This window comes from Ambystoma mexicanum, chromosome 10 (genome assembly GCF_040938575.1).
Source record: "Ambystoma mexicanum isolate Mex_15411 chromosome 10, UKY_AmexF1_1, whole genome shotgun sequence".
Lineage (NCBI taxonomy): Eukaryota > Metazoa > Chordata > Amphibia > Caudata > Ambystomatidae > Ambystoma > Ambystoma mexicanum.
Window position 1 is genome coordinate 1,571,756,617 of NC_090932.1, and position 23,821 is coordinate 1,571,780,437.

At 46.2% G+C, this 23,821-nt stretch overlaps 1 protein-coding gene across 6 annotated transcripts in view; it reads right to left on the reverse strand.

Annotated features, from left to right (window-relative positions):
* Positions 1-2,669: 2,669 nt before the first annotated feature.
* Positions 2,670-23,821, reverse strand: part of CABIN1 (calcineurin binding protein 1) — a 1,968,820-nt gene continuing 1,947,668 nt past the window's right edge. For all 6 annotated transcript variants that reach the window (XM_069619890.1, XM_069619888.1, XM_069619891.1 and 3 more), the window contains 2 exons: positions 5,210-5,436; positions 2,670-4,372 (listed from right to left, as the gene is read on the reverse strand). In XM_069619890.1, the coding sequence (XP_069475991.1) occupies positions 4,229-4,372; positions 5,210-5,436 (371 nt within the window). In that variant the 3' untranslated portion in view covers positions 2,670-4,228. The remainder of the gene's footprint in view (positions 4,373-5,209; positions 5,437-23,821) is intronic.

The window sequence follows — 23,821 nt, forward strand, 5'->3', positions numbered from 1 at the left end:
ACAGAGGGTGAAGAGCAGAGGTCCAGGGACTGATCCTTGGGTGGTGTCAGAGGTTTGTGAGTTCAAGGAGAAAATAAAGGATCCATCTTCTAGGTAGGAGGCGAGGGGAGTCATTAGCACAAAGGCAGGTGGTGAAGGATATTGGCTTTGGAGGTTAGATGAAAGTTTGCTGAGGTGCCCAGGAAGTAGGAGGATTTGACAGAGTCCACTGCAGAGGTGAGAGCAGCAAGGGAATTTTTGAAGGGTAGGAGTCCATAATTTGCAGCAGTGTCATAGGTCACAGTGCATGTTTGTTTTTGAGGGGATGAATCGCAGAGGTGATCTAGAACTGGCGAGGCAAAGGTGTGATTGTGTGAACAGGAAGGTGTTGGTCAAAGGGAGTCATAAGTGCATAGTGAAAGTCAGAAAAAGCACAGTCAATGGAAGAGGAATGAATTGGGGCGAGAGACAGGAAAGAGGTCCTCAAATCATCAAGGGAAGCAACAAACAAGAGGAGAAGTACAGAGTGGAGGGACTGAGATGGTAATGTGAACAAAGGAGTGATCAGAGGGAGTCGTCAATGGAGAGATCAGAGGAGAGTGATTTACAGAAAAAGACTTGCTCAAGAGAGTTCCAACCAGAGCAGTTAGGCAGGTCATGGAGGGAGTAGATGGAGTGGTCAGATAGGAGAGAGTTAAGTGCAAGGCGGGTGGCTGCAGAGGGCTTGGGAAGGTTAAAGTCCCCCAGTATGACAATGGGGATGTTGGTAGGAAGTGACTCAAAGAGAAGGTTCAGATCAGGGAAGGAGTTGAGAGAATGAGGGGGTTGATAGAGTACCACAACAGTGAGACAGTGAGGGGAGTCGAGTGAGAAGTTGAATAGTTCAATATTCAAAAGAGAAAGATGCCATGGCAGACAGGGGTTAAGGGGCAGTGTAGTGGACCGGGCCATAATGATAAGGAACCCCACAGTGCCATCCCTCCCAGCAGTTGTCAGTCAGTGGAGAGCTGCTATTGCAGCAGAGACATGAGGGGTGATTCAGGTTTCAGTGATGGCAAGAAATTAACATTGACGCGGTTAAGAGGCAGAGTGGTCCGTGAATTAGGATGACTTGTTGCAGAGGAATTATGCATTACAGAGGCAAGAGTGACAGGAGGTGGGGGAGAGGAACAGATAATGCGGGGTAGGTGAGGGAGACAGAGGAGGTTGGAGATCCTGAGAAAATAGGAGCATTGTGTTTGAGGGGTTAAGGGGGAAGGAGGGAGATGGGGAGGCCGTAGAGCGAGGGAGAATTTAGGCCCAGTTGAGAATGAAGGCTACGAGAGAAGGGAAGGAGAAGAGCTAGTACAAGACAGAATGGAGCAAGATCAAGGTACATGATGGTGAGCAGAAGAAAAAGGGAAGTGAAGAAAGGGTGCAACCCAAGAGAAATTGAGGGCAGGTGGGAGAGTGGAAAAGTGAAGAGAGGGGTGAGGATTGGCTGAGAAAAAGTAGGTAGAAGTTCTGAGTTGGGCTAGAATGGGGCTATAGCTAACATCAAGACAGTTAACAGGCCCAAAACAGTAATGTTTATTGGTCCTGTGAGGTTAACAGAAGCTCTGCGGTGAATAGTCAATGGGCGGAAAGATGCCCATGCGTGGAAGCAGCAGCTAGATAAAGGGTGAGCTCGGCTAAGTCCTAGCTTAAGCAGGGGCTCTGGACTTGGACCCTTCCTGGCCCAAACAGGAGTTAGCCTTTGCTGCCGTCATCCCTTGGTTGCAGATTCCCTGGCTGGACACCCAGGGGAAACTCAATAAGGGAGGCAGTGTGACACACAACCTTCTAGGAGCCAGTCACTGTGCTTCACTTGGCTCGTTTTGCAGGCAGGACCTTCAGAGGGTCCTCTGGGAAAGCAGGATGTGGCCAAAACAAATGAAAACAAATATCTAGTGAGAGAGCTTTGTTTTGCAAAGTGACCGGCTAACTCCTGCCCAGAGACAGCTTCTTGCAATGCATTTTTGAATGTGCAGCTACCATACTGTGACTGTACTATGCTTCATGTGCACAACTAGTCATTAAATGTCCACTCATCTCTTAGACAGTTGCATATAAGCAATCCAGACTAACTAGTTCCCTTCATATCCGTGGACACCTATCCCACTGTTCTTGAGATGGTGCATGTAATGGGTTCTGGAGGGCACCGCTATTCTCCTGTTCACGAAAAGAGAATGTGATGTGCTGGTGTGTGCAACTACTATCCTGTCCTGGAGATGGTGCATATTATGCCATCTGAAATGCAAAGCTTTCAACTGCCCTTATTTATTTTGAGGTTTTGTAAAGAGTCAAAAGCTGCCAGGAGCCGCTTCAGATCACTACATCGATGGCTGCATTGAATACATTCCGTTGTTATCAGTTATCATGTGCCACTGATGGCTGCCATGTGTAACGTTGCGGCATATACTGGTATCTTGTCATTGTGACGGCTGCATCCGATAGGCTCCTGGAAATACAGCCACACTCCTGGTTTTACAACACCTGTATATGATGTACTCTGAAGAATGTGACTGTCCTATGCTCAAGAAAGCTGCATGTGACCTACATCAAACTTCATAAAAGCCTCTTTTTGGGAGACAGGTGTCCATGCCCCCTCCTACCAGCATCATGTAGCCCCCCCTCCAATTAGGAAAAAACTGTCACAGGAAAAATAAATCTTCTGTCAGTGCACAAAGACACCCAGTCTGTTAACTTTATTAGAAAAGAAGCTTTTGATATGAAGCTGTGGGACTGTGCCATGGCAGAACCCACGGAGGGTGTGCCACATCCTTTTTTGTGTTTTCATTTTTCTTTATCTTGAAAGATTTGCATACAATATTTTACAAAGTAAACATTCAGTTAAAAAAACAGGCAGATTTCCCCACTTCCCTTATCTCCCATTTCAATACCTTTTCAGCAAGTCCAAAAACTTCTCTGTACTTTCTTTGTGGACATCTTATCCCTCAAAACAAAATGTAAAGAAAGGCCTCACACCCAGGGCCGAAAAGCTTCCTTTGGAAGTGGGAGCCATAACGTGTTGCTGGTAGGTTTAAAAATGTAAATGAAAGCTGCCATTTGTGTTGTGTTGAGTTCATAAGAGCCATCCGTGCTTCTGGGGAGACATCTGTGTGCCCCTTGAAGAGGGGATCCAAATGTTGAGTCTGTCATGTGCTGTAACTCTCATCACGCTACATGAATTTAAGTTGATTTGACCCCAACTGGTACACGAATGACTCAATTTTCATAAACAATACACTCAATTTACGACCTGAATAGTCTCCAGTTTGCACTGAAATGGCCCTAATATCCTGAATCACTCATGGAACGTGAGCAGCAACAAAGACTCTTCCAACTAAGCCCACCATATGAAGGCAATAATACAAGTGCTCAGGTTCCAAGCGGTTATGGGGGTATTGACAGAAGTGTCTGTCAATTAACCATTGTATCTGCATTGCACTTTGTACTAGCAGAGACCATTTTCAAAGGCCTTGGCAACTTAAACTGCTTTAGGGCGTCGCAGGGATCTATGTGGCCCTAGCCAAGATCATCCTGCACTTGAGCAGCACTGCCACGAACCGCCACACCAACACTCATCTCTCCGCCACCAATGAAAATAACGATGGCATTAGCAGAGTTCCACATCTCTCAAACTCTTGCATGGGTCACGCTTATGACATCTTCTCCAGACTTCATTTTCCAATTACAAAATGCAAGAAGCCAATATGCACCATTTCCTTCTCCATGAGCACCAACAGAAGAGCAAAGGTCTGACCAGAGACAAAAGGTGCAGCACACTGGGGTTGCACAGCAATAAGGCCAAACACAAGGGAGAGGAGTCTGCGTATATGACAAAGATGAGTTGTGCCTGGCATGCCTGCTTGCTATACTTAAAGCATGCACACCTTTGGAGAGGGCAATGATAAGGTGGGAGAAGCATGGGCCCAAGTTGCGGTTCATGAGACTCTTGAGCAGCACCAGAGTTCACAACTGGAGACGAGAACTGTCAACATGGGTCTGCCAGCTGTTCCAATCCATCATCCTCCTCACACACTATGCTGGAGGAGTCTCAAGACAATGAAGGCAATACTGCATATATTCAAACTGAGAATATGACAGAAATTGAGGATGTGCCATGCCCATGGAGGGGCGGGTGCTGCTGAAGCTGGTGATGGCTGGCAGTGGACAAGAAGGGCCTATGGTGAGCGCTGGGCAGGAGGACACTCCCACACGTTTCTCTTTAAATATCCATGTAGTCATCATCCTCGTCGGAATCGCTCTCTAGTGATGACTCCTGGCTTGAGGTCTCAAGGATCTCCAGTGCTGGTTGGCACAGGCTTTCCTTCTTCACGTTAGCAGCAGACTGAGAAGACAGAATCACTGACTGTGCCAAGAAAAGAGAGAATCTGTTATATTAATTTCCACAATAGGGTGCTAGCACCTAAGCATCATTTTCTGCAGGCAGTCACAATAACACAGAGTCTGGGGTAATAATCCCAGAAGCAAGCGCTAAGCTAGCCACAGGAACTAGCGGCTGGGCTATATCCCCTGGACCAACTGCTACAGTAATACCTCATGCAACCAACCCTCCTGTCTAGTTCTGTGCAATCGGCACTTCACTCTGGCCATCAACAAATCACCTTTACAGTCCGCCATCAAGTATTACAACTTGATGTCTATCCTTCAGTATCACTCACTGCAGTCTGCACAACTCACTGTAGTCTGCACAACACTTACAGCAATACTGCTGCAGTCAGCTCTTCAGCAACACCCCCTACATACATGAACAACTGACAACCCACCAGTCAGCCGTTATACGCTTTAGTAACACCACTTGAAGACAGCTGAAGAGCAACACTCACCGCAGTCCGCCCATCAGTAACACTCGCCGCAGTCCGCCCATCAGTAACACTCGCCGCAGTCCGCCCATCAGTAACACTCGCCGCAGTCCGCCCATCAGTAACACTCCATGCTGTCAGTTTTTTCATAACATCTTTAGCACTTAGTACATCAATAACAAGCCAGGCAGGCAGTTCTTTACTGACACCTGCTGCAATCAGTAATATACCTAGTGTAATGGACCAATTGACAACCCATGCTACGGTTCATTCCTAGCCCCTTTTTGGGCATGCAGGTCAATTCCAGCCAATTAGCATGCAGTATTCACCTCGGTAAAACAATTTATGTTGGCACTAGGGGTACCTATTTTTTAGGCCCTCACCTTCAATTTCTGCTTGGTTTCCTCTGAAATACTTCCCTTGGGAGAAAGCAGGGTTGGAGTTGGAGGCGTAACTGTGATCTCTGGTGGAAATTTGGTTACGGCTGAGGGGATGAAGAGCTTTGGCATGTTTGGTGGGATTCGGGTTTTGATGCGGGGGTTGTCAGCTTTGCTTTGTTGGCCACCCACGGGCTGCACACTGCTATCCAACTCGGCCTTGGAGCTGGATGCTGAGAAGAAAAGGCGGGAGAAGTTTAGATAGGATCAATGAGTATTTCTAAAGAGCTTTGTTTTCGACCTCTGATACAGTATTACATAGTATGGGGTCCCTGTGCAGGGGCTTGTGACTAAAGAAGCCATTGATCACACAATTATACAAGTCAGTTGCATATAGAAGGAGCACAGTAAATGAGCTTTCTTTCGTCTTGCAAGGATACCCACCTCCACAGTGACGCGGTGTACATGTGACTATCCCTGATTATTACAAATGCATTGAATCTTTCAAGAAGCTGTCTCCTCGACCACAATACTCTTCTCAGTCTTCATCTTGCACTTCTCCACTGGCAGGCCTTTACTTTTATTTATTTATGCAGGATGCAGTCTTATAGAGAGAGTGAACCTGGCCCTGAAGGGCGTCTGAGCGTTTCAGAGTTTTCATAATCAAAACACAATGCAAAATGCCAGCGTAGCACTACATTTGGGCTCTGTAACTCTGATCTTGTGGTGCCCTTCTTGCAGTTGGAAAATAAATACTACCTAGATTCTTAATGTGGAATCTACGATGCTCTGTGCTGGGTGATGAGTATGACAGACGCATGGGCTAAGGTTGGGAGTAGGGGGCGGCATGCAGGACTGGGAGTGTGAATTGCACCTGACAATGCAAAGGGGAAATAAGAGTGCCCTAGCCTCAAGCTACAGATGAATGAATCCTGACAAAACCCATGTGTTGGCTCAAGTGTAACTATTCCTGAGACTATAGTGGCTACAGTGTTCAGGCCTGGTCTGAAGAACGCTACGCCATGCTGGGGATGCGGAACATCTGAAGCGGGCTACGAGCATATGTTCGCTGTCTAGTCACCAAAGACTTTTGGAGAGCGATTTGGCAAGGATTGATCTGATCACTGGGCACATCATCTCGCCAGACCCCTGCCCGATAATCCTGAGACACCTAGGGAAGGTGGTCCTAGTCTGCAGACAAGAGAGAAAATGAACAATGAGGGCACTAGGGTAGCCGGCCTGCTGACTGCCAGACACTGGAAATCCAGGACGAAAATCGGAGTTCAAGAGAATTAGGGGCTTGATTGCAGAACTTGAACACTTCTGGGAGCCTATTACTGGAGTTGTGTGGGGAATGAGAAATGGTAACAAGGACTGCAATAATGATATCTGTGTATTGTAAGGTTGGAGGGCTGGATTGGGAATACTCACCTGCAATCTTGACAGGTCATTTGGATCTCCGCTGGTTATTTGCTGGCATGGGCAGATACTTGCTGCAAATCTGGCGCTAAGATCTTTTACATGTGGCCGCAGTTGATTGTCAGTGCTATGTTATCTTCCTGCAAAAATGTATACCCCTGTTGGGGGTGAACTAGCCGCACTCCAAAGAATGGAAGTTGGATGTGCGTTAATTCTGTTTCCAATTATATAAATATAATAAACGATACGCACATTTGTATTTAAAATGACAGAATCCAAAAGATTACTACTTAGCAGTGGAGGGAAATCTAGTTTTGCAGCTGGTAAAGGCTGCCAACCAGCTTTGGACGGGGGATGGGATGGAGAGGACGACAGGAGAAGTAATGCGATTTTTAGTTGGGTTGAAGTTCAGATGTCTTGCAGTGATATAATTCTGGAACAGATCAAGGCAATAAGATAGGCAGTTCGCTGTTGTAGTGAATGGCACTTTCTGGGCTTTGTAGACCTGTCACCCACGGGTTCCATCCGTAAGCCCAGCAGCATAGGGAACATGATGATTCACCCTCCGCATCCTCTAAAGTGTGGTGAAAGGTGGAGAGAGAGAGATTGCCACTTCTACTTTTGCCATATGGACACACTCCTGCAAGAAGAATATGAACCATTTGAAAAGGTTTTAATTTTAAATAAATCTCAACAGCAATTAGTTAAACTAAAAGAAAAAAAATGCCACTCATTTAAGGTTTCTTACCCTCTTCTTACCCTGGCCTAAACACTACCAGCTTTTGGTTATGGATTGCTTTATTACTGATACTAATATTAACTATGTTGCTATTAAATCACGTGTCAAACTATCTCAATTACTTGTGCCTTCCTCAGGGAATGCGGGATCTGGTTTCAATGGCAATCAAACCACAACAATATAGAAAGCATTCACCAGCGTATAAGCCAAACCCTGCTAGCCAAGGCAAGCTAACCACATGCAGCAAAACCTGCCTCAAAGGTCACACAGCATCTGAGGCTCACACGGTCTTCTCGGCCCGTTTCAAACGTCACTATGCCTTGGTCTTATCCAATATAAAATTCAACCCCAGTGGCAATATGTAATGGGGTTGCAGGATACGAGCAAGTGAGGTAGAATTAAAAGGTATAAAACAAATAGAATCCTGAGTAGAAATTGATGAATAAGATGCTGAATTTGAAAATGTAATGTTTTACCTGTCTCTTCTTTTTACACGATGAGGGAGAGGAAGAGTGACTCCTCGAGTGTGACCGCTTTTTAGTTTTTCAACAATGCTTATCTTTCTCCTTCTCGAGGGTGGGCCTTTCCGTCTTGGCATTGGAAGACCGGACGAGCGATCGTGCCAGAGATTTCAGGGACGGTGGACGCAAAGCAAGTTTGGCGGCCCTCTCACAGATAGCTTTCGGCTGCATTTTGGAGCACAACGCACATCCCTCTATGTCGTGATCCGCACCCAGACACCACAAACAGATGTTGTGCGGATTGGTCACCGACTTTTTGGAATGGCAGTCGTTACACCTCTTTAAGCGTGAAACCCAGTGAGAGGACATTGCGGTCCAGGAATTAAGAAAAAGATTTGGACTAATTTAGTTAAAAACACTGAGTCGAAGACTTGTGTCGTGTACACAAAGCAGCGTGCAAACGCTTGGCAAAAAGGAACTGAGGTATGGTGCGTAGTGACGTGGTATATATACGATGCTTGATGTCACAAACCCGGTGCCGACGATTGAGCACCAAGCATGCCGGATCGATGAACGATGACCAAGTCGAGTCCACTACACCCCCCTGTCAAAAGGTTTCCGAGCAGCAGAGCTGGATGCCGATATCTATCAGATGTGGAATCTGCGGGAGAAAAGGAGTCCATTGAAATATAACTTTTTCTTCGACATTTTGATAATGTGCACATGCCATCATTTTTACCTGACATTTTGGATACAGGAAATAAGCAGAGAAGATTTTAAGAAGGGGAAATCTGAGGCTACTTTTAGGTAAAAAAATGTGCTACAAAGAAATCCGCTCAAGAAGTTTATCTTTAAATTTGATTTATATAAAAAGATCAAAACGAGAAGGATGAAGGATTGTGAGAGGGTAGGGGGTTTAGGAATGAGTTATTACGATAAAACACATTAAAACAAATTAATTGGGAGAAGTCGGTGGTTTGCCCACTAGATCCCGCACACCCGCGGCATCTGTTGAGTGATTGGAACTGTTAATGGTCAACCACAAGTGCAAAATACCCAGGAATATATCTTATTCGAGACTTAAAGAAGTTAGTTAATCCGAACGTGGACAAATTGATAGAGGTACTTAAAAGAGATGTGCAGAAGTGGGCTTGTTTGACTCTGTAAGGGGACCAACGAGCAGACACTGCAGAGTGCCATCAACCAGACCGCATGTAAGGGGACGAATGAGCAGACACTGCCGAAAGCTGCCAACCAGCCTGCATTGGCGTACGACAACTTAAACCACGAGCAGGCATTGCAGGAGCAGGGATGGACCCTGACAAGAGCCAAGGGGTCTCCAGGATACTGCAACCGACGACTTTGCGTATGGTGAGTGGGGTAAGACACTTGATCTCAAGGCCATGGGATACCGGCCCTTTCATAAACCCGAAGGTTCACATTTCTCGGATGAAGGGCAGTTAACAGTAGCTGCCCCACTTTTAGAACAATCCCACAATAGAAAGCATTTGCCAGTCTCCATGAACGCACTGTGTGATTCCGAGTTGTAGCACTCCCTCAAGTGCAGTATACCGCGTTCCATGCCAGGACCAGGTATAGAGACATCATGGCAACCCACATGCGGAAAGGAAGGGGCCGTGGCTTTGGGGGAGTAAATAGACTTTCTCTGAATGTCTCCTCGGATTTGATGGGAACCCTCCAGCCCCTAATGAAGCCAGATAGAGAAGAAGGACTAATGCGAGTTATTCCGTTCTCTTGCAGAACCGACGGACCGCTGAGGAGAGAACAATGTCAGAGCCTCTCTGGGCATACGAGGACTGGTCTACGGGCCCCTCCTGTGCATCCCTATTTTAGAACCCAAGGAAGAAAGGGATTCTACAAGACTGAAACAAGTCCCCGAGTTCTGAACTAAAGTTTTTCTTTAAATAAAAACCTGCTTTGTTCAGACAACTAGCGTCTCCTTCTCCATCATTACAGACTCTTAATATCTGGACAAAAGTAAATGAAATAAAGATGGTGCGTTTGCCTAAAGTCCTTTATATAATTCAATCAATTAAGCTGAAATTTACAAAGAAAGCTCTCAAGCGCATTGACAAAATCTTTCAAGATTTTTTATGGGGAGAAGTCAAGAGACCTGGGATCCCACAATATGTTTTAAGGCATGCAGTGCAAGGAGGAGGGTTTGGGTACCCCAATTTGGAACATTATTACAGATTTTCTTAATTAAAATAACCCGCACCTTACTTCAATGAGGGTAGAATAGCTTGCTATAATGGGTGTTTTTAGAAAAAAAAAATTCTCGCCATACTCCTTGCGTGATGTTTATTCTATGGGGACAATACCCAACTTACCTGTAAAGTTACCAACTGTGGAGGCAACTAGGGATGTACTAGTGTCATTAATGATTGATTCATGGTGGTGAAAATGTGTGGTTCCATTATGGAGCTTCTTTGTGGTACAACCCGGGACTGCAAATTGGGAAAAAAGACTTTATGCTGGTGGAGTTGGATAAAGAAAGAGATTCTAAGGGTGTGTGATGTATGGAATGATGGACAAATGATTTCCTTTGAAATTCTGAGGAGAAACTTTGGCTTAGGGAGAAGGGAACAAATACGTTATATAGAGTTAGAAGGCCTTCTCACACAGAGACATTGGATGTTACATAGCCCTATGAAACACAGGCCAATGCTTTGCAACATTTTTATTCTCCACTTTGTATAATTTCAACTTTCCTGAAACTGATGCCTATGGAGGAGTCGTGTATCGTCTTGTGGGAAACATTACGGCAAGCGTGGATAAAAGAGCTGGGTAGAGACATAACTATAAAAGAGTGGGATAGTCTAGCGAAAGTGGGTACAAATTCAAGAATGAATTTGAACCTGCGGCATATTCCTCAGATTTTGGACCCCACCATGCATGGTTGATCTGGGTATGACAACTGAGGAGTCTTGCTGGGGTTGTGGCCATAGGGGAGGTACCTTATTGCACATGTAGTGGGATTGTCCAAGGGTGGTGAACTTTTTGGGGGAAGTCTTTGAAAGGCTGGACATAATTATGAGAGTAGTGTTTCCACAATCTTCTTACTCTGTAATTCTGCTCTAAAACATGGAGGGATGTCAGATAGCTTGTGGACATTGTAGATGGATAGATAGAGTATTGGTAGTGGCTATCAACCCAATTCTGAGGGCCTGGAAGACTAGGAAAAAGCCTAAAGATGAGAGATGGCTGTTTGATCTACAGGCTCTATCCAATTATGAGGAGTTAACGCTACAAAAACAGAACAGTGAGAGTGAGTATTTGGAAATATGGGTACCTTTTGATGAAATGTACTATTGAGGCTAAGTTAATAGTATGGCAGATGGATAAATTAGGGCGAATGCATGGTTAGAAGAACGACGTGAACTAATAGGAAGACAAATGTGAATTGAGTGGTGTCGTATTGTCTATTTATTTTGTGTGTGTATTGTCTAGTTTGTCATTGTTCTTTATTTATACATAGTAATTCTGTTATGGGTTATTTATAGTTGATCATTTTGTAATATACCTTCACGGTATAGTTTTAAATTTGTTTATATCTTTGTTGAATAAGAAATGTAACTGATCGATCTAGTTTAACTCATATTGGTCTCTTCATAACTAAACTAAGTTTGTACATTTAAAATGCCAAAGAAAAAAAAAGAATAAAAAAGAGCGTATGGGTAGAGAAACGTGTAATGATATTGCCATGTGTCATTTATTTCCTTCTCTTTCTTTGCACAGATTAGCAGATCCCTCCGAAGTTGGTATGCCTCGTTTCCATGGCAACCGCAGTCACGTCGCTTATCCAGGTGGTGTTTTTGAATCGCCATGATGGATTGGTTTTGACCAGCATTCAGTGTGCTTCATTCAGTTACTTCCGGTTGCTTCTGTGACCGCTGGAAAGTAGTCGACTAGTTGAAAGTCATTGCTATCTTTGAACCAGCAATACCTTATGAGTCTTGTCATGAGTCAGCATGAAGTTTTGCATTTGTTCTTCAAGAACTAACCACCCGACAGAGCATAGGATATCATGGAAAATAGCCGCAAAAGGAAGACTCCAGAGACCGACCACATACTTGGACCCAGACGAAAACCCTCAAGTGACTCACCCACTCGCACTTACCGGACGCACCATATCCAGACTGGCAGACGCATTTAGATAGAATTGAGAATATTAGCATGGCCACACCTGGATGGAATTGTGGACATTGGCCTGCGTCGCATCTAGAGGGGACTTTGAATGGATAGAATTGAGAATATTAGCCTGCATCACATCTAGATCGGACCATGAATGTTGGCATGCCCGCACCTAGGTGAAACCTGAATGCTAACATGCCCACACCTAGATAGATTTGTGAATATTAGCCTGCACACATCTAGATAGGACTTCGAACGTTAGCATGCCCGCACCTATGCGAAACCTGAATTGTGGACATTGGCCTGCGTCGCATCTAGACGGGATTGATTGAAGGACAGCAAGCCCACGCCTAGATGAAACTTGAATGTTGGCGTGTGCCACACTTGGAGTTGTGAACACCAGCCTGCGTAGCATCCAGATAGGGTTGCGAATGATAGCATGCCCACACAGATTTCTAGACGCTAGCTTGCGCCGCATCTGGATGGGACTGTGAATGTTGGCTTGCCCACCCTCAGAGTTCTGAACATTGGCCCGCGCCGCATCCGGAAAGAGTTGTGGGGGTCAGCTGGTGCCACACTGGGACAGAACTGCAAATGCCAACATGCCAAAAGGTCAGGTAACCCACTAACCAATATAAGCTCAAACTCTGCATACTTATCTCACACAAACATCTCTCGCACACCAAGCCGCACCCACTTCACAACACTGCAACACCACATAAACCGGATCAACAGCACACGCGGCCTGTCACCGATCCAATACTCGCACCAAAGCTCAGCATCTGGTGTATACCGAGTTGAAGCTGCCAACAGAACACCACTCCTCTCACTATCCTATTCCCTCTTCACCTTACTAACCCACCCCACCTTATAATTTACAGATACGCCAGAGCGCCTGGGGACCAATTCCGTTGGTGACGGTGCGCGGTCCAAATACCTTTAACATTTAACACCGGCCACTGCATATGCACACACTTTCCTGGCTAAGCTTCCACAGCTTTATATTTTTGCTTCGCTTGTTTAAGTATTAATAATGCCACAAAACAAAACACAAAGCCGTCTAAGCATACTTCGTTTGGCTTCCCCTGGACTCATATCGGTCTATGGACTTCTCTTAGTCCTCGCCCGTCATACGTTGCTCAATCTTCTGGCCAATACTGGCTATAACGTACAGTCTCTGAGCGCTCCACCGCTCCTGGCGCTCACAGGCGTGTTCTCCTCCAACAGTGCACTGATCCTGTTAGCACCCCACATGCTGGAGCCACAGTTCCGATGAGATTTCAATACACGAACTTCACGTTGGGGAGTAACAGAGGAAAGGCTGCTCGTAGGCAGTGTGCTTAGAGTGCCAGTACACCACTATTAACTTCATAGTTCACTTGTGCTGTGATAACTCCTATACAAATAGGGGGGTGATCGCATCATCACTTAAGTTTCATCTGCTACACTCTGACATTAGTGTTAGTTGGGGAAGGATAGAACCAAAACGATGGGACGGCAAGTGGAGAAGATGCTGTTCTCCTTTCAAGATTCCTATGAAGGAATACAAATATCCGGTAGCGAAGCCTCCTTTGCATAAACACCTGCCAGCGGTGAATTGGCATTTTCTACATACATGTGCAGCTTTCTCAGTTACGCTGCTCTCCACAGGCATTAAGTCTTCAGGGAATGTTCAGGTATACCATCTTCTAGTCTAAGAGATCCTGCCAAACGCCTCCGAATAGAAAACATGTACTAATATACTATCGTGGGTGTTCTAGAATTACATGCTATGCATATCCTGCCATCTAGTGGTCGGATCGCAAACTGCACCTTTCAGTTTAAATTGTTGACGGCCAAATGGACCACTTTCTTGAGAATGAACATGCTGTGTATGTAACAGATTGCAGCCTGTGAGAATGTGATGCCTAGCACGTTGTACTGCAGCTTCTTAATGGACACCAACGTTTACTTTAAGCTTAAATTCCGTTCCTTTGGGGGATGAGACTTCCACCCTTCCCCCAGCAAAGTTCGAATTAGTTAGCAGCCCCCCGTTCAACTTCTGACATGAGCCAGCACAGAAGTAACTGCAGTTTCATAGAAAGTCCCACTTGTATTCTATTGAAACAATTCGCTCCTTTTGAATATTCTGCATGATTGAGCATAACCCCACTTGTCCTGCAATGTGGTTGAAGCCTTGCAGCCCACAGGTCTTAACTCAACCTTTAAAGGCATCATGGGCATTTCGAACCCTCTGACGTCGACACGAACCCCACAGTCGGAATATCTGAGCCAAATCATTGCTTACAATTTTAAGAACCCAAGTGATGTGTGGCAATTTGATCCATTTGCATGGGGTGGGAATATACAGCCCGTACTGCCTTTCCTCTAGGTGAATCTAGAACTTGGGAACTAAATCTTGTTGCTTGGGGACTATGGATGAGATGGACAGATGGCCATTTGTGTGTGTGCCCCTGCAACCCGCGGGCTTCCTGAGGGAAACACGTGAAAGGTTGCGCCGGGAGGGCCCAGGACTGTACCGCTCTCCAGTAGCCGAGACGGCAGCGCCCTTTGCCCCGGATTTCTTTTATGTTGGTGGTCGGAGATTTCGGCGGCTCGTAACATGAATGATCAGAGATGTGATGCATCGATAGTGTCGGAAGTGCCTCATTGTGATCGGGTGAGGTCAAATCGGCCGAAGCTGGAGGGAGGCCCCTGCCCACCGCTGGCAAAATCAGACTGTATATGTTAACAAAAATGCACAGATGTGATGTTGTTTAATGTTTTCAGCACCCACCCCCGCAAGAAAACAATTCAACATCCGTACACATGGGCGCAGAGTACCCGGGTGCAACCGCCTGCCCCAGTTGCTCCCGAGTGAAGGGGGTTGGCATGTTACTTTGCCCCCAAGGAAATGCTGAACGTGTGACCGGAGAATCACGCACGTTGTCCACAGGGAAGGTGCCTGGGCATGTTTTTACTAGTTGCCATCTTTGGGAACCCCAACAGAAAGGCCCTCCATGCCCCAGCCCCCTTTGCCACAGCCCTCCTGGGTGGAACCCCAACAGAAAGGCCCTCCATGCCCCAGCCCCCTTTGCCACAGCCCTCCTGGGTGGAACCCCAACAGAAAGGCCCTCCATGCCCCAGCCCCCTTTGCCACATAGCCCTCCTGGGTGGAACCCCAACAGAAAGGCCCTCCATGCCCCAGCCCCCTTTGCCACATAGCCCTCCTGGGTGGAACCCCAACAGAAAGACCCTCCATGCCCCAGCCCCCTTTGCCACAACCCTCCTGGACGGCAAATCCTTCAAGATAGTAACCCAGAAATTACAATTAAAAAAACGATCAAAACCTCCATACGAAATAACTTATTTTGAACATAAAGTAACATCTTCCCACCTTAATAATCAACATGACATGCACATATCACATTAACATAACACATTAACATATGCAACATGATTAAAACCTATATTATAACCAAATGCTCATATTTACACAAGAAGAGATTGCTGCAAAAATCAAGGAAATCGGTTTACCTTGTATTCCAATCGTAAAACCAAAGCTTTTTCTTGGGTTTTTCTGGTGATTGCATTAGTAACTCCAGACTAATATCGGAATCTATAAGAATCGATTGACAATGTTCCTCCCAGAGATGAATAGGGGACGAATTATTAGCAAATATTGCTGCTTTTAGTGTCGGGAATAAAGTATGGTCAGATATTTCAGATACAAGACATTTCCTACAGGCTGTTTGTGTAAGACAGGCAACCGTAGCTGATAAGGAGACTAGACCTATTTCATACCGAATGAGAGGAATTGGAACACTAAATATATATAAACACATGACGGAGTGATTTGTAGTGTCCTTTACTCTGTGTGCTCATTGAGGTCTTTCAGTCAGCCCTCCTGAGACCTAGTCTTGACCACCGCCAATGCTACCTTGATTGTCTGGCTTGTCCAGAAGTTTACCCTGTTACAAGAAACTAGGCTGGCCTTCTGAACCTCTGCCCACCAGGTCAGAATTCAGAAATCCATCGTAACAAATTGGTGTGCAGCGGTGGGTTAGGATTGAAGGTATCCAGTGTGGCACACTAGTGAAGGCATTTCAGATTACCCGTACCCAGGACACATAGTGACCTTGGTAGTAAGTAAATGTAAAGGCCATAGATCTATCTATAATTATGGAAACAATTACCAATATAACCTTGAATGCTTCAAAATCTGAAACATTGAGGATTATGTGTACTTAGAGAGGCTTGCCTGCTCAACGTACAAAGGGTGAAATGATTTAGAGAATCAAAGATTGGCAAGAGTTGCAACTCACTGCCATTACCACAGATGAAAGTGCAGTAGGAGGTGCAGCTGCTCTCACTGACCGTCTGACTGACCTGACAGATCTGTCGCTGCACTTATCCATGGTACCCACTGAGATGATGTGACATCACAAATGTCCTTTGCCAGCTCTGATGCTGAAGCCATGTTGGAATTCAAGAAGCAAGAGTTGCTGTTTAAGCCGAAGGAGGTTGAATTCCACATGGCTAAACTGAAAGCAGAGCAGGCAGAAAAACAAAAGGACAGGGATCACCAGTTGGAACTGGCCAAGCTTCAATTTTCAAATGGATGTAAGGGATCTGCAATTGGGTCTGGGTACTCCTCTCATCCAAGATTTCCTAAAGATCTGCTCAGTGTGTATTTTGAGAAGAATGACATTATGGACTGGTTGAATGCATTTGAGTATGCACATGAAGTTCAAGAGGTTGTAAATGCTGACAAAATAGAATTGCTGATCAGCAGACTACCCTATTCTGGCTGCAGTGCTATTATGGAGATGTCAAAAGCTGAAAGAGTAGATTTTGCAAAATTGAAGCAGACTCATCTTAAAGTTTGGGAAGACACGTGCCCAATACTTGAAGAGGTTTAGAGAGTACAAAAACAAAGAAGGTAGTACTTCGGTGTCTTATGTAACCGATTCCTGAAAGAACTTGACTGGTTGGGTTGAAGGCTATAAGGTTGCCACCTTTGAGGGTATGACATGTCTTGTCATGCTTGAACATATTTTTGCATCTTGTTCCCTTGAGCTTAAGCAGCACTTGGCAGATTCAAAGGAGTTGGATCCTAAGAAACTGGCCATAGCAGCAGATTTGTACGAGTCACAGAGTGTCCCATAAGGACAAGACTCATCCTGGCAAGCAGGAGGAGGGGAAAAAGTCCAAAGATAAAGAGGGTGGGGGATCAGATAATACTTCCTGCCAAAAGAGCCAGAAAAAGAAATTTAAGGGTAAGTCCCAGGAAAATGCAAAAGGTAGTGGAAGTTATCCTTCCAAGCAGAACTCTGGTTATACTAAGCCTCTCTATGTCCCAAGCCCCAGTGGACCTTTTGTGGCTTGCGGAGAAAATGACCATGTGAAGGGCGACCCCAGATGTAAGGTCAAAACCTTGGGGGTCCACCATGTGAGCCTGGCCCTCCCCTCTGATGAGGTCACAGGGGCATCCTTCTCCTCAAACTCCTTCCCCAGTGGGATATAATCTGAGGTAGTCCTATTTTCACTGGGTTCCTGGGAGCCTAAAGTCTCAGAGGCTTATGTTAGAATTCCAGATAACACCAAGCATTATTTCAAAGACAGTGTGCTGATCAATGGAGTTGACACTACTGCCCTTAGGGATAGTGGGGCCAGCAGAACAGTAGTGGATTGTACCTTGGTAGACGCAGAGGAAGTTGCCAGAGTTCCTTTTTGTTGCCCACAAAGTTAGCTGATGGGCCCCCTCTCAAGTTCCCAGTAATGCCTGTAAATCATACTATCAATGGCACAGTGGTCAGGGTTCCAGTGAGCATTCAGAGGTAAGTCCCAGCAAAAGTTCTTTTGGGGAATGATCTCAGAGACTTGGGTCTTGTGGTTGACACAGCCGAACAACCATGCACAAAGTCACAAACCAGGGCTGCACTGGCCCAGTCCAATGCCAAGCCCAACCCAAAGGGCAAACCCAAGGCTAAAGGAGTCAAACAAGACAGACGAGGGAAAGAGAATATTCCCTCTAACTCACCTACCACTGAGGTGGAGGTAGTTGGTCAAACAACTGAACCGGATGAGGAAGAGGTGTTGCCTGAAATCCTCAATCCCCATGACCATCCTGAACTGCAGAGTTTGTTAGTGGAAGGTTGTCCTGATAGGGTTAAATTCAGTAAGGGCCAACATTGAGTGCCAATCTTTGGAAGGCCTAAGGAGGCAGGCCTGCTCCCAGCTTGAGGGTGAACCTCCTGGGAAGCACTTATTGGGAAGGTGGGCTCCTCTACAGTGAGCCACACAGTCTATAGAAGGAGACCATAGGAGGTTGGTGGTTCCCCTTGCTGTAAGACCCTTCCTCTTGCAGTTGGCCCATTAAGTCCCCCTCGATGGTCACCTTGGCATCAGGAGAAGCAAGGAGAGGTTATTCATGCACATTCACTGGCCCAAGATGTGGGTTGAAGTAGAAGGTCACTGCAGGAGTTGTGCCACCTGCCAGTTATCTGGGAAAAGTGGCACAACAATCCAAGCTCCATTGGTACCACTCCCAGGTGTGGGAGTACCATTTGAGAGGTTAGGGATTGACGTTGTTGGTCACCTTGACCCCCAAACATCCTCAGGCAATAAGTTTATCTTGGTGCCGGTCGACTATGCTACCAGGTATCCTGAGGCCATCCCATTAAAGACTGACTGCCAAGTCAGTTGCAAAAGCTTTACTTTCCTATTTACTAGGGTTGGCTTCCCAAATGAAGTTGCGTCACACCAGGTCAGCAAGTCCTGATCATGAATCCTATAAGGCCTAGAACTTTGCAGGACCAATGACCAGGCCCTCACACAGTGGTGGAGTCATTGGGTGAGGTCAACTATTTAGTGGACCTTGGAAGGGCTGGACAGGCTCCAACCAAAAGTGTTCCATGTAAATAGACTGAAGGCTTTCATCCCAAGAGTTTGAATAGCTGCACTGCTGTTGGCTTCAGATTTTGAGGAGGAGTCAGAACCTCTCCTTGACCTGTTCTCCGGCAGTACCTCAGATAGCTCCATTGAGGGTGTCAAAGTGGCCCCTCACCTGACTTCCGATCAACAAGAGGAGGTGAGAAGTTTGCTGAGACAGCTCTCCCCCTTGTTTTCACAAGTTTCTTGTATGACCCCTTGGGGCAAACATGATATTGACACAGGAGACAGTGTACCTACTAAATGTAGAGGATACAGAATGTCAGACAAAGTAAGGTCTTACATCAAGTGAGGTCAAGCAACGGTTAAATCTTGGGGTGATTGAACCCGCCAGTAGTCCTTTGTCCAGCTTTGTGGTTTTGGTCCCAAAAGGCAGGTACCTCTGAGCTGAGGTTCTCCTTGGACTACAGGGCTCTGAATGCTGTCACCAAGACAGATGCACACTCCTTGCCTAGAACAGATGAGATGGTGGATACTGTAGGTGCCTCCAAATACCTCAGCACATTTGACCTCACTGCAGGCTATTGGCAATTAGCCCTTGCAGAACATGCCAAGGAGAAGACCGCATTCCCGACTCCAGAGGACCTTTACCAGTTCAGGGTAATGCCTTTTGGGTTGAAGAATGCACCTGTCACTTTTCAGATGCTTGTGAAACATGTTCTTAATAGGTTGGATGAATTCTGTATAGCATATCTGGATGATATAAAATTTTCAGTGCCACTTGGGAGAATCATGTAAAACACATTAGCATTGTGTTGAAGGCTCTTCAGAAGGCCCACTTGACCATAAAGGCCAGTAAGTGCCAGATTGGCAAAGGTTCACTGGTCTACTTTGGGCATGAAGTAGGTGGAGGGAGGACACGGCCATTACCCAGTAAAGTACAATCAGTACAAGACTGGCCTACCCCCACTGCACAAACCCAGGTGAGAGCCTTTTTAGGGCACACTGGGTACTACAAAAATTTCATGGTAGACCATGGCACCATAGCTGCCCCTTTGACGGCTCCCACAACTCTGAAGAAACCTAAGAAGGTATCTTGGTCTGAAGAGTGTGGGAAGTCCTCCAATGGCTTAAAAGACTCCTTGTGCCAGGCGGCCCTGTTCTCAGGGTCCCTGATTAACAAAGAGCTTTTACTGTGCAGACAGATGCGTCTGACACTGGGATAGGAGCTGTGCTATCACAAGTAGATGAGAAGGGTAAGGAACACCCAATTGGATTAATTAGTCACCAGTTTAAGGACAGAGAGCTCAGGCGGTCCACAGTAGAGAAAGAATGTTTCTCTGTTGTGTGGGCCCTAAGGAAGCTGATGCCCTACCTCTATGCGGCCCACTTCACTGTGCAAACTGACCATAAGCCCTTAAAATGGCTAATGAACATGAAGAGAGAGAATCCAAAGTTGCTCAGGTGGTCCATAAGCCTGCAAGAGTTTGACGTCACCATTGAGTATAGGCCAGGTGTCCAACATAGCAATGCTGATGGTTGTCCAGAATGTTTAACCGACCTGAACATGAGACTCATCCAGGGGTGGATTAATTCCCCCTGTCCTTGGTCTGGGAGGGGTGAGTGTTTAGAAAGCTTCCCATTTATATGAAATGTTTCCTCCAGTTGTGTCCCCCCCCAACATTTTGCTGCTGTTTAAACACCATAGTCTGACTTTTACCAGTGAAGCACAGCGTTCAGCTGCACTCCACTGGGCTTTCGCTCACTTTATTATAGGGAAACTGGCATGCCTTGTGTGTGTGCCTCCACTGTCTAGTTCCAATACACATCCTGGGTGCCAGAGAGTCTGGTGTGCTGGGAATGACTGGGACCACCGTGGTCTGTGATTGGTCCATGTCTGGTGTGCCTGTATGTGAGCAGATTTCCCACTGGGTCCTCTTGGTTTTGGCACAAAAGAGATTCTGGATAAGAGAAGGATCCAAACACCCATACCAGGTTTATCTCTTGAGTTCTCACTGAACCTAGGATAGGATCCAAGCATCCTGAAACTAACAAGCCGAGTCGGGGAACCGCTGGTGACCCACTGGAAGGTTTGGCACCCTGAGCCTGCTGTTGTCCCGGTGGATCACTCTGCATGTGATCGAACCAGAAGGTCTGCAAAGGCGCTTCGACCCATTTGAATAGTGGGACTAACTATTCACAGCACTTTCATCTAAACCTGCAACTAAGCCTCTTCGGAAGTGTCCCTGGGCCAACCATTGAGCTGACCAGCTTGCGCAGAACCTTTGCTCTGAAACCGCTGCTGTTTCGAAGAGACCCTTGAAACTTGGTACATCGCAAGCTCTGTGTTCACGGCACTCTCACACCGAATTTCGTACACTTGGCATTCCCAAGTCTGGAATAAAGAGAGAGCGTCTGAACCAGAGTACACGCAGTTACCGTGTCACCCAGCCGTGATGACAAACTTTGCAGGTGCCCTCTGTACCCTGAAGCCTGCTACAGTGAAACTGGCCTGATCCATCCATCAGGAGGCAGAGAAATCGGCAGTGTCCCACCAGGGAATCATCGCTCTAACTTCACTGCTGAAAGCCGCACAACTGCCACATTTGAACCTGCAACCGAAGTGGACTCGACTGGCAAAGTTTGGTCCGGAGTGTGGCTGGGGTCGGCAAGTACTTGCAAACCTTACAGGTGGCCCCTAGCGCATCCATCAATTTTTACGCACAAGGGTCCCCTGAAGGCCACTAGCTACCGTCCCATACCCAACTCCTGGAACCTGTTTTTCCCTTTTTGGGGAAACCCTCCACGAATAGTGAGAACCTGTTCTGCATCATCTCACCCACCTTCCTGAGCTGCTACGACCCCTATGAGAGACCCCGTTTTCGCCCTTCTGCACTGTTGCGTACACAATCACTTGAAAGTACTTTTGAGTGTTAGGCTCCACTCTTCGTAGGGACTGGACTGCCTTCCAGTTAGGGATTGATTGATGTGGACCGGCCTAAAGTCTATTTGCATTGCTTGCTCCCTTTCCTTTTAAGTTGTGGACCTTTCTGTGCTTTAATCCTTTAGGCCATTTGGTATTGTATATATCTATATGTGTTATAGTAGTGTTCTATTGATTTGATGTATTCCTATTGATAATTACTTTGTGTTGAACTTCAAAGGCCTTGAATAAATGTACATGGGTTTTTAATATATATACATCTGGGAGTGATTTGTAGTGTCCTTTACTCCGTGTGCTCATTGAGGTCTTTCAGTCACCCTCACCCCTCCAGAGACCTAGTCTTGATCGCCGCCAATGCTACCTTGATTGGTCTGGCTTGTCCAGAAGGTTACCCTGTTCCAAGAACCTAGACTGGCCTTCTGAACCTCTGCCCACCAGGTCAGAGTTCAGAAATCCATCTCAACAGTCATCACTTCCCACATCTGCTGAATATCAATGGGTTTTTTTGCGTAAAATCTGATCACATTAACTGTCCCTTAACTAAACTATTTACAGTGGATTTCAAGGGATTTCTCTTATAGTTTCGGCTGGGGCCACTGTACATATTGCACCAATAGGTTTGTTTGGAGCTCATTTGCTGTGGCCACTGTACATGTTCCTCCTACAGGCCCCTCTAGCCATGACCTTTGGCCCTGGCAAGTGAGCACGGCCTTCCGCTGTGCCCACTGAATATTTTAAAACATTAGGTTTTATTCAAGCCCAATAGTCATGGCCTTCAGCTGTGGCCACTGTACATGTTGCACCAATAGGTTTATTTGGGACCCACTAGCCATGGCTGTGCATTGTAAGGAGGGCATGGTATGAAACAGTAAGACAGAATAGCGATCACAGTTCAAGGGTGTTTATTGAACTTCAATTGGGTTTGAAAAACACCTATCTAATCCTAAATCTAAAAATGGGAGCAAGCTACGACCATCAAATAATAACACAGTCCTAGTCGAGTCTCTCAAAATAAAAAGGCCTATACTAATCAGCATATTGCCAATCCTTACTTCTAAATACAAATAGTGTGGGAAGCAACGTTATGCAAAAGAAAAGTGTTGAAGAAATAATATGTCCGGATATTCAAGCTGCTAGCCTCCCTTCCCCAAATTTTCAACACGGGACAAGGCAGCACACTCAAGCTGAGCACACTTGTCGTCTCTAGCACGAGGATGTAGTCAAGACCTCAACATCAGGACCTTCTGGGCCAAAGTCTCTTTGCCATTTTAAGTCTCTTATTTCAGAGGTCCTGATGCAACTGGACAAACATTAAAGTTCCTTTCTACTCATGATTTCACAAGTACAACTTCTTGGGTGATTTTCGATTGGCCCCCCTCTACCGGCCTCAGACTCACATTAACATAAAGCTTTCAATTAATCTCCCTCTGCCAGCTCGGACCAACTTTCTCGACTTTTAAAAGCTTTCTTTACTTCAGAAATCGAAGACTTTCGGCTGTGGGCGGGACTTTGCTCAACCCGTCGCAGGACCACTTTGATTCACAATTATTCGCTCTCTTCTTCAAATGCTCTCTTTCTCACTATCACTATCAATTCTCAGCTGGACACTTTACAGAGACTTTCAAATGAGCACCCACGTGGTGCCGGACCACACTGTCGAGCATATTGTATCTGTCACGGCTCGCTCCCTTCGCTCCCGTTCCCGTCACTTGGGGGCATGTTTTGGGGTTTTGTCCCTACTGGACATTTCCTCCGAACCTTACGCTACAGTGCTGTGACGAATTGGGAGCGCTAAAACCTTATTTTCCAAGTTACTTCCCTTCCGGATCCATTCCAGGTTTTTGGCAGCCAGCATGCTACGTTAATCTAATGACTATACTTCCCAGAATGCCTGGCTCACTGCCTCACCTCCTCCCTTGCAGGACAAGGTTGGGTGGAGGATAGGCAACACCTGTGGCTGCAGGTGCAGCAGGAGGCACACCTGAGGGGTGTGCTCGTTAAGGAGCTTTAAAAGCCTCAGTTTACTT